This window comes from Peromyscus leucopus, chromosome 16_21 (assembly GCF_004664715.2).
Source record: "Peromyscus leucopus breed LL Stock chromosome 16_21, UCI_PerLeu_2.1, whole genome shotgun sequence".
In the NCBI taxonomy this organism is placed as follows: Eukaryota; Metazoa; Chordata; class Mammalia; order Rodentia; family Cricetidae; genus Peromyscus; species Peromyscus leucopus.
Genome location: NC_051084.1, coordinates 16,251,748 through 16,264,044, shown reverse-complemented (window position 1 = coordinate 16,264,044; position 12,297 = coordinate 16,251,748). Strand labels below are relative to the sequence as shown.

General features: G+C 36.0%; 1 protein-coding gene across 1 annotated transcript; it reads left to right on the top strand.

Annotated features, from left to right (window-relative positions):
- Nucleotides 1-10,018: 10,018 nt before the first annotated feature.
- On the top strand, nucleotides 10,019-10,957 carry LOC114686586 (olfactory receptor 2B11-like). The gene has a single exon (XM_028861248.1). It carries the CDS (start codon nucleotides 10,019-10,021, stop codon nucleotides 10,955-10,957), a length of 939 nt encoding a protein of 312 aa, XP_028717081.1.
- The last annotated feature ends 1,340 nt before the right edge of the window (nucleotides 10,958-12,297 follow it).

Sequence of the window (12,297 nt, the reverse complement as noted above, 5' to 3'; positions counted from 1 at the left end):
CTCCTGTCCAAAAACTCTCAAATACCTTCTCTTCATCCCTTTCACACATAAGAGCATCCTCTAGCTACTTCAGCTTATTCTTTTTATAGGGATGGCAGCTCCTTCCTGTCATAAGGCCATATCAGACTGATCCCTCTATTATCAGTAAAGACAATAATTGTGCAAACATAACAGCCTGTAAAGCTGCCTTTCATTCCTTATGACTCACCTCACTTCCCTCCAGGCTACCCTACTACTTAGATACCAGATAACAACATAGCTAACCCTCCTTCAACACAGGACATCATTTGCTACTTATATCAAAGATTTCACTCTAATACTAAATCCCTTCTATTCTTTCTCCAAATCTATCTGATTCTCACCCCAACAGATAAGACTTTTTTACAAAACCAAACCCAGACCTAAAATATATGTCAGCTAACTAACTCCTCCTCTATGATACAAACCGTTACCTTTCTCACTCTCCAAATTATATAGGTCTGAAGTTATGACAGTCTAATAAAATGTTTTAAGGTATGTAAATACAAGTTATGAAGGTCTGAGGATGTAAAAACTTAATTGTAAATGTCTGTAAAAATGTTTTAAGTTCTGAGGATATGAAAGTTTAAGTAAGTTGTAAGGGTTTGAGAAAGTTATTTATGAGTCTTAAAAAATAATTTAAGGTCTCTGAAAAGTTATTTCATATTCCTTTCCTTCTCTCTGTGTTATTGTTTCAATCCCAAACTTTTACTATGACTCAAAAACATATGCCTACTGGGAGTGAAGGCACTCTAGTAGGCCCAAGTTTGGCAAACACAGGCCCAAGCATGGCAAATATTGCAGACTTTTGCCCCTTTTCCTTTTGCTAAAAACTATTACATTCCTAAAACCAGCCCCCAAGGTTTATTTCCTTATTACCCACAGAGGATTAATATAAATTATAAATGCTTGGCCAATTGCTCAGGCTTATTACTAATGAGTTCCTACATTTTAAGTTAGCCCATGTTCTTTATTCATACTCTGCCACAAGGCAATATGGTGGTACCTTTATTAGCATGCCATGCTCATCTCCTGTTCCCTTTTCATTAGGCTGGTGACTCTTGATTCTGCAATTCTCTTTCCCATCATCCTTAGTTTGGTCACACCACCTATACTTCCTGCCTGGAAAGTGGACAATAAGCATTTTCTTAAACTAATTAGAGTTACAAATTTTTACAGTGTATGAGAGGATTATTCCACAGCATCCTGATACATATTCATAACCAACACAATACTGTTTTTTTGTGCTAATCTAGCCCAACATTAGATATTGTACACAAGAAAGTATTGCTATAAATATCAGAATAATAAATTTTCTAAGCAAGGTGAGTGAGGGATTCTCTGAGTATTTGGGCATGTCTAAGCATAATGCTAGCTTGGTAGCCAATTAAATTCAGATTTTCTGATTTCATATGTTAAAACTGTACTAATGTTTTCAAATTATTTCTTATTCTTTATAGTAAGAAATGGACTTTGCATGATAATTTGATTTATAAAAACATATATATACCCGCACATTTAGAGGAAAAATAAATTAAGAAGATAACATGAACAATTAAATGTAGGCTAGATTACAACTCACAGTCTAAATGTACTAACCAGACTGTGTAGATAAGTATTAATGCCTTTTATCTCTAGCCTTTGTAATAAATTACTGTTTGTCTTGTTTCTCAAGTTTTAGTATATTTTAAGAGATAATTTTTACTCAGTCTTACGATTCTTTTTATAATAAATTTTATTTTGGTGCTAGGGAGATGGCTCAGTGGGTAGGAGCACTTGCTGGACAAGCACAACAACAAGCCTAAGTTGAATATGTAGCATCCATGTAAAATCTGGGTGTGGTTGAGGGGGCCTGAAATTTCAGTGCTAGGGTGCAGTTGGCAATAGAAGGATAGGGGGATTGTTGGACTTACAAGCTTTGTGTATGTCGGTGTGTGGAGTGGTGTGTGGTGATGAACTCCAGGTTCACAGAAAGGCCCTGTTTTGAGGAAATAAGAGAACAAGACACCAATAATTTTCACAAACACGTTTACAAGCTCAGGCTCATATCTGCACACATATGAGCACAGAGAGAGAGAGAGAGAGAGAGAGAGAGAGAGAGAGAGAGAGAAAGGAGAGAGGGAGGAGACTAATAGGGTACAAGAAAGTCTCAGACTTTAAAGTAAGAGCAAAGAAGGTGCAGTATGAATTGTTTCTATGCAAATCAGACTGACCCACATGGAACTGTGAAGTTCTGAATTCAAATGAAACAAGCCATAACAAAACTGTTAGCCTGGAAATGGCTAACAGTTCATGGATGGAAGAAATGTACATATGTGGTAAGTCATTGCGAATGGTTCCTGAGAATACTTTATAATCATACATTCACCTAATGTAAGATTGACTGACTTTCTATTTACCTCATAATTATTCCACAAACATTCACTCCACTGAATTTTGAAACACTAATTTGAAAGTCCTAACCTCAGAAATGATCCTGGTCTTTTTTTATTTTATTTTTTATAATAATGTTTTATTTTTGAAATTATAATATAACTACATCATTTCCCCCTTCCCTTTCCCCTTGCCATCCCTCCACGCCTTCTTCTTAATTGTTGATATATATATATATATATAGATAGATAGATAGATAGATAGACAGATGATAGATAGATAGATAAACAACTCTGTGTAATGTTATCTGTACACATATGATCTCAGAGCTGATTACTCAGTATTGGTTAACCAGTTGGAGGATTCTTCCTTTGGGAAGAATATTTCTTTCACTCTTGCATTCCCCTGTTGCATGTAGCTCTTTGTCTAGGCTTTATGCTTTTTGAGAATTCTCCTCCCATGATAGCAAGTCCATTGGTCTTTGTTAGACAGTCATGTTGATGAGATTGTATGGATGTAGCATCTCTGAAATTTCTAAGAGATACCATCTCATAGCAAACTTTCTGTTCTTTTCATTTTTACAATCTTTCTGTCACCTTGTTTGCAATGTTACCTGAGCAAGAATTTTTTTGTATATGTACAGTGGGAACTGGGTACCTTATGATCTTGTTCTCTGCATTTTGATAGGCTGTGACTATCTACATTTGTCTCCATCTGTTGCAAAAAGAAGTTTCTTTGGCTAAGGGTAAAAACTACTTTTATGTGGGCATTGTCTTAGGGTACTATTGTTTTGATGAAACACCATGACCAAAATCAAGTTGGGGAATAAAGGGTTTATTTGGATTATACTTCCACATTGTAGTCCACCATTCAAGGAAGCTAGGACAGGAACTCAAACAGGGCAGGAAAACAGAAGCAGGAGCTTATGCAAAGGCCATAGAGGGGAGCTGCTTACTGGCTTGCTCATTGTAACCTGCTTAGCCTGCCTTTTTATAGAATCCAGAACCAGCCCAGGAATGGTACCACCCACGAGGCTATGGCCTCCTCGGTCAATCATTTATTTGGAAAATGACCTACAGCCAGATATTGTGGAGGTATTTTCTCAATTGAGGTTCCCTCCTCTTAGGTGACTGTAGCTTGTGTCAAGTTGACATAAAATTAGCCAGTACATGCACATATAAAGGGTGGATATTTATAATGTAATTAAGGATGGTGCTAATTTAGTAATGTGACACTTGTAGATTCTCCTTCAAAACTGATGACCTCACAAGCTGCAGGAAGTTGGCTTTTTTTCTAGCACCATGCATAGTATCTCTGTCTACCTAAAGTTGTGTGTGTGTGTGTGTGTGTGTGTGTGTGTGTGTGTGTGTGTGTGTGTTGATGTGTGTGTATGTATTTGTAGTTTAAATGAAATCTTCCTATCTGGGCTGATAATTTTCCCTATAAAAGTCACAGACTATCTAAGAAAAAACCCACACCAAGATTGAAAAGCTTCCTTTGAGTTACTGGTCAGAGTTGCCCAAGAGAATCCCCAAATATTATAGGCTGCTGTTGTTGCCCTTGGTTACAGCTGAGAGGTGGAAGGTAAGTCTTTATTGCTGAAGATACCATGCACTATAGTCACAGGACCCAGAGCGCCTGAACCGGATCTGAAAGCAGGCTCTGTAAGGACTAACATTCATGGTAGCAGAAGGCTCCATGAAATCTTCCAAGGGAGGAAAACAACCAGTGGTCACATCCAACAATAATGCTTATAAAGCACAATAAAAACCAGCATGGCATGATAAACCTGAGGGAGAAAAAGTAGCAAACACATATTGGTGGTTACCAACAGCTTTCTAGTTGGTCTTAATCTCATTTTGATGGATTGTTACCTGTGATCCTTTGACCATAGATGGTATATGTTAAATAGGATATGGGAGGAAATTTAGCAAAAGAAGTATTTTAAAAGATGTGGAAAAATTTAAAAATACCAATAATGGATTGCTATGTATGTATTGTGTGTGGATTATCATGGAGCTAGCACTAACTGTAAGCCTATTCTCAACATACCATCTGAAGTAACAAAGCAAAGTCTACGTAACCTGAAGGTGCTTTGTAGAAACCAGACTTTCTGTAGATGCTTGTAGACAGTAATGTGAGGGCACAGCAACTGCAGGATCTGTGAACATATGCCTCCAGAGTTCCTGCTTGGGCAATACTCCAAACCAACTGTTGTCTCACTGTCCACTCTTTCTCTGAAGGTTCCCATAATCTATACTCAACAAGAAACCAGATCATTCTTCTGAAATCAGCCTTGAGAGAAACAGCCATGGTAGAAATACCAGTGGGTAGGGGGCCAGAGGAAAGGAACATAGAACACCCAAGACATGTACAATGAAAATTGAGTACTCAGCTACCAGTGACTTTGTTTAGAGGAAGGACTATGGAATGGGTTGGCAAAGAGAAAAACTTCTACTTGTACATGTTATTCAAAGTGTTTGAATTTATTTCTCAAATTAGTGTACATTTGAAGTATTAAAAGCTTATAGGACACAGTGAAATATTCCAAAAAGCACAGACTTCATAATGTTTCTGCAAGGACAGAGTGAATACAGTTATTAGAGTTAGATTCATCAATTGTGAATAAATTCATGGAGGTACAAATCTAAAACTGCTGCATGACCCCTGTGAGAAAATTGTAACAAGTGGATATAAGAATACATAGTAGTTCCCATATATGACCTAAAAAAATAAATTAATGAATAAAAATAAGTAAATAAAAGAATACATAGTAGGTATTATTCATTAAGTAGTAGACAGATAACTTTCTCATTATCACCTTTTTATTATGATTAAATACTAAATATTTAAAAGTTTTTTTCAGTATTTCTAGATTATTCATAGCGGATATTGCATTTTCACTACATATTATTTTTGCTATTCTCATGGCTTTTATTTCCCCTTATTGTTATAATACAGATAAATTAAATCTCAAAATTTTGTATGATATCTTTAAATAAGGTGACATAAAATATTCTCATTTAAATTACTGAGAATAACTGATTCAAACAAGTCCATCTTTAATTGTATACATTTTAGCTGCTGCTCAGTGTGTTGGGAAATGGAATTAGATTATTTCAAAATGCACCCCCATGCAGCAGAGATTCGCACCCAGCCTTAACACATCAGGTAACTAATTGTGTGCGTGAAGCATGTCCTCAGAGAGCTCTTTCCCAAGGAACCGTCTCTATCTAGTCACTCAGGAAAAGGGTAAATGGGTTGCCTCTGGAAACAATTCCCAAGGGTCTCAGGAATAGAAAAGAATGATGGTAACTTATAAGCCTTCTTGGTGTTTCCTATTACTGTCTTCCTAATTTGAGATTTCCCTCCACTTTGGCACCTTTGTATGAACTGAAGACCCGAGAGTTCTGAAGCAAATTTTAAACTCTAATGTTCATATCAGAGTCTCTCTGTCTTCTGAAGAGGACAATTTAAGTACCTTCCTTTATAATTACTTTTTACCAAGTAAAGGGGGTTCATCAAATAAGGTAAGTAAAGAGACACCTGTATTGACAGACATGCATGCCAAGGAAAAGTGGAAATTGTGGGTTGTAGTGTCTAATTAGTACACAGAAAACACAGCTTCATTTCAAAAAGCCTTTCACAGGCTTTTGTTATATCTTTTCAGTGGCTCTAGAAAAAAACTAGACTTTAATTTGTAATTCATTTCTTTCTCAGTCTATCACTGAAACCAACCTTAGAAGCCCTTAAGCTTCCATAAACACTGTATTCCTCAGATGTTGATTACCTGAGAGAATTATTAATGCTTTAGTCAGTCATTTGATCTTTTAAAGCCATGTTTAAAATGTGATTTATTTTGTTCATATGTTTAATCCAATGTTTTGGTATCTGATTTTAAAAGTCTTCTTTAATGAAGGGTGTTTTCAAAATAATCATGGCTTCTTGCAACCTCCAAAGCCAAAAAGTACTGCAAATATAATTGAAATGCTGTGTGTTATCAAAAGGAACATGAATGTGTTATGCTGGTATGAGAATGCAAGCAGAAGTGAGGACAGCATGGCACCAGGAAATCACCTGTAGTTTAGCAGTGATGTTAAACACTGCTAGACCATGTGAGTTGAAATAGTGATAAATCACTGGATAAAAAAATACAAATCTTTCACTTGTCACCATCCCCATCTGCCTCCAGTTCACCCACAAAATCTATTAACTCTTCCTAGGGAGATCCTCCTGCCTCTCCTAGACCCCTCCTCTTTATCTAACTCCTCTGGCTCTGCGGATTATATTATGGTTATTCTTTACTTAACAGTTAACATCTACTTACAAGTGAGTACATATAATGCTTTTCTTTCTGCATCTGGGTTGACTCTCTCAATATGATTTGTTTTAGTTCCTTCCATTTTTTTGTTGGGCTCCTAATAGTGGGAGTGGGAGTGTCTCTGACCCTCTTGTCAGCTACTGAGACCATTTTCCTCCTACTGGAGTGCCTCTTTCAGTCTTGATACAAGGTTTTATGCCTGGTCTTATTGCATCCTGTTATGTAACATTCAGTTGATATCACTGGGAGGCCTGCTCTTTTTCTTAAGAGAAATGGGAATGCAGTGGATATGGGGGAGAAGGGAGGTGTATGTAGTGAGTTGAGAGTTGAGGAGGGGAGAAGGCTGTGGTTATGTATTTTATGAGAGAAAAATTAAGAAAAAGATAGTCGAAAGTCATTGAATTCAAGAGCTGTACCATAATATTTCATAACAATAAATAGAAAATCCAGAAAATTTAAAGACGGAAGACTAAAGATAAATATACTGGGAGGTAAGTCACATTCATCTTAGGAGAAATGGGAATAGTAAGGTGGAATACATATTAATATGAGGGTTAGATAAATTTAATTATGGAAGAATTTGTGGAGACTAAATCTAAAATTGCTCTTTGCTTCACTAATGCTTCACCCATGTTTGGAAACTATGATTATAGCAATGTTAAGTACACAACATCCAGTAATGTAGGTATGTTACATTTTTTGAAATATTTATTTTATAATCATAATAATTGATAAAATGCTCTCATTTTATATTTCTTCTAAAACACAGAGATGAGATTCACATGTAATAAGAGTTTAGCCTAAGATATTAAAGGTGCTTGTCTTAATATAGTCAGCTCAGAAGCTATACAGCATCCATGTTCATCATACCCTTAGTGTCAGGTACTCTCTGTAGAGTCCAGAAGTGCTGACTTATAATCTGATGCTTTGTAACTATATTTTAGGCACTGATAAATTTTTGATATCTACATTATCAGTAGTTCTTAGGAAGCTAACAGAACAAACACTTAAAAGTATTGTAAAATATAGAAATAAGATGCTCTGTTCCCTATGGAACATACAATCAACATTGGGAACAGGTCCTAAAGGATTTTAAGAGTGGGTAAAGCTTATTAGAGTGCTTATCACAAAGGACTCATTAAGAAGTTCTTGGAGAGACCGTATAGATGGCTCAGCAGGTAAAAATATTGACTGCTCTTCTAGAGGAGCTGGGTTCTATTTCCAGCATTCACATGGAGGCTCACGATCATCAATAATTCCAGTTCCAGGAATCCTTTGACCTCTTCTGGCTCTTTGGGCACAGACACACATGCAATGCACAGACATACCCATAAAATGATTTTTAAAATTTGTGTTAAAAAATAGAAGTTGTTGGAATGATTATTTTACAACACAGAAGTTTTTTGCTTCCTGTTTTTAATGTATAGATATGACCTATGATAATGTATAGTCAAACAACATGATTCATATCTTAATCTGAGTAGCTTCTTATAGAACCTCACAAGGTGCCTGTGAGCCTTCAGTGAAATGAAGACTGTGAAATCTGCTTCTAACTATAAGAAAATAGTCTGCTATAAAGCTGCTGATTGACTAGAATAACTAACACTTGGTCAATGGAATGTTAACATCATATTTGAATAGTAACTTTGCAGAGATGACTTTTTATAAAAAAATAAAATGTGTATTTTTCAAAACATTGTTATACTCTGCTTCTTGAATCTGTTGTATGAGCATTCATTTTAGCTACAAAGTAAGGGAACAAATAAATCCAGGAGATAGAAAATTACTGGGATTGGAATGTCACTTTGTTTGAATTAAGTTACTTGCTTAAAAAGATTCTTAGAGTTGAAAAATATATTCCCAATATCAGTGTAACTAACAAAAAACAATGTATCCCTGATACAGTGATACCAAATTTTTATACTAAAAGAAAGCATTGTGCTCAATATTCAAAGTAATACAAGCTGGATAAGTTAATTAAAATTGATCATGAATTATTGAATGCTGAAACATGGAAGAAACAGTTACACAATAAAGCTCATAGATGCCAAAAATGACAACTAATTCATTTAGGTTATAAAATAGGAGACTTTTAATAATAGTACAAATATGAAGAATAGTGTTAACAAGGTTTATACTATTTTTGTCAATCTCAATTACACAAAAGAGGTTTGTTTAGATCTCAAATGTCCTCATTTCTCATATAGAAGATTTGATGATTCAGCTCCGGAAACAGAACTGAACATGTCAATCTTTCATACTTGGAACTCAGAGCTCTTCTTACGATCTTCTCTGACTGATTCCTGAACATGTTTATATGATTCTACAATGCCTTCAGCACTGCTGTTAAAATTGGTTCCTCAGCTTCATGTCACATGTACTTTCAGATAATAGGAAATTCCTTTTAAAATTTAACATCATAAATAGAATAAATCACCAGTTTCCAGATTATGTATGTTATTTGTGTGCATGTAGAAGTATGTATGCGTGTAAGTGGGTGTGCATAAATATTTGTGTGCTGTGGGTGTGTTGTGCATATAAAATCCAGAGTCCATGTCAAGTTTTTTCTACATTTGATTCCTACTTTATGTTTTGAGACTGTGTCTCCAACTGTAACTGGAGATCTCTCCAGGCCTGCTGGTGCCAACAGCCGCTCAGACCCAAGCAAACACACAGAGACTTACGTTACTTATAAACTGTATGGCATGACAGGTTCTTGCTATCTAGTTCTTATATCTTAAATTAACCCATTTCTATTAATCTATAAGTTGCCATGTGGCTTGTGGCTTACTGGTACATTACATCTTACTTCTCATGGTGGTAGTGGCAGCTGGTAGCAAACTCCTGACTCAGCCTTCCACTTCCCAGTATTCTCCTCTCTGCTTATTCTGCCTATACTATACTTCCTGCCTGGCTACTGACCAATCAGCATTTTATTTATCAATCAATTAGAGCAACACATTTACAGCCCCAGAAAACTGGAGGTCATCAATTCAGCTACTCTAGCTGGCCAGCAAGCCCCCGCAAAATAACCAATCTTTTCTTATCTAGAGCTGGGATTATAAAAATGTGTTTCTCTTGCCAACATTTTTATCTGAGTACTGGAGATTAAACTCAGGTCCTCTTGCTTTGGCAAAAGGCTCTATACTGACTGGGTTAAATCCTAAGTACTCCCCACTTGTTATTTCAACCACAGAATGACAACTGTCTTCTATAGTCACAATCAATGAATCACGAGTCTTTGCTAGTCCTATAATACTAACATTCTTGATACTTTTTTACAATAGGTGAATCAGATTGCAGAGAATGGCAGTAATCAATAAAAGTCATCCAGAAGAGTTCATTCTACTTGGCTTTTCAGACCATCCTTGGCTGGAACTCCCTCTCTTCATTATTCTTCTGGTAACATATCCACTGGCCATGACAGGAAACATTGCCATCATTCTGGTGTCTATATTAGACCCCCATCTCCACAGCCCCATGTATTTCTTCCTCACCAACCTCTCCTTTCTAGACATGTGCTACACCACAAGCATTGTGCCTCAGATGCTAACTAACCTAGGGGGCTCCACAAAGACCATCAGCTACATGAGGTGTGTAGTTCAGCTTTATTTCTACCACACAATGGGGGGCACAGAGTGTGTCCTCCTGGCTCTTATGTCCTTTGACCGCTATGTTGCCATCTGCAGACCTCTGCACTATACCCTTATCATGAATCAGCGTACTTGCCTCCTGTTAGTGTCCACTGTGTGGCTGATAGGAATTTCCTATGCTGTCTCAGAGGCCACTGTGACACTGCAGCTTCCACTATGTGGCCACAATGAACTGGATCACTTGGTGTGTGAGATTCCTGTTCTGATAAAAACTGCCTGTGGTGAAAAAGACACTAATGAGCTTGCTCTCTCTGTGGTATGCATTTTTATTTTAGCTGTTCCTCTATGTTTAATTCTTGCTTCCTATGCTAGCATTGGACATGCTGTACTTAAAATCAAATCTTCAGAGGGAAGGAAAAAGGCCTTTGGAACATGTTCCTCTCATCTTGTAGTTGTTCTCTTATTCTATGGCCCAGCCATTAGCATGTATCTTCAGCCCCCCTCCTCTATTACAAAAGACCAACCCAAGTTTATGGCTCTCTTCTATGGAGTAGTGACTCCTACTCTGAACCCCTTTATCTATACCCTAAGGAATAAGGATGTAAAGGGGGCATTAGGTAACCTATCCAGGAACATTTTTAGTTTAAAGTGAAAGTTTATAGACATCATAAAAAATAGTTAACTAGGGGCTGGAGAGATGACTCAGAGGTTAAGAACACTGGCTGTTCTTCCGGAGGTCCTGAGTTCAATTCCCAGCACCCACATGGTGGCTGAAAACCATCTGTAATGAGATCTGGCTCCCTCTTCTAGCCTGCAGGGATACATACAAACAGAACACTGTATACATAATAAATAAACAAATCTTTAAAAAAAAATAGTTAACTAATAAATGGCTTTTCCTAGAGCTTGTTCACTATGCAAAGCTCATCTTTATATTTTGTATGAGTTCTTGCAAAAACATGTCTTGTTACTTGTAGTCTTTATAATCATGCTAGGCTGTGGTTAATCTTGGATAGTATCAACCAATGTGGATGGATGCTCTGATTAGAAAATATACTTGTATTGAGGTTAGTAAAATCAGAAATACTTTATTCAGTGCTAAAACAATTGTTTAATTTATAATAAAATTACATTGTTTCAAGCCAGTTGTCATGAAACCCACATAGTAATTATTGTTCATCAACAACTTCTTACTTTGTCATTTTTGAAATAAATTTTTACTCTCTTAAAGCTTTCTTAGTTTCTTTTGGGTAATCTTGCTCTACAGAATGATTCAGAAACTGCTTTTAATAAACTATCTTTTAAGTTCATAGACTTCATTTATGTGGATGCTCATGAAAATTCATTGTTAATTTTTCTTAAATATAAATGTGCATATATTCTATATGAGGAATTGAGGAATTTATCATTAATTACCAAAAAGAGTAAGATAAAAGATGAAAACACATTTTTTAACATTTATTTTGAATATCTGGGTCAGTTAAATAACAAGAAAGTAGTAGATAATGACAGCCTGAAGGATTTCTGTGCATATGCTTGTAGCAAGATGGAATATCTTTTAAAACCATGAAAGAGTCAGGATTTGTCTTTTGCATATATGCTTGAAATAGAACTTGTTTATTTTTTCCACAATATGAATTTTCATAGATATGTAGTTTTCACATAAGGGTGTTTAAAATCTACATCACTAACAGTTTAAATAGCTGAAACAATTCTAGGACTAATGCTTAGAATCTAAATTTTATCAAGAAATTAGTTAAACTTCATTATACAAATTGACAGATTAAATAGTTGGGTGTATTGAATTAGTTTATGGATAATTAAACACAGTGTAAAACAAAGAGCTAAAGACTAGAGGAAAATGTAAAAAGTGTTAGATTCTTTGGACCTAGTGGAATCAACTGTTGTGAACATAAAGAAATGGGTGCTGGGAACTGAATGTGGGTTCTCTGGAAGAGCAGCAAGTGATTTTAACTGCTAATTCCTCTCTTT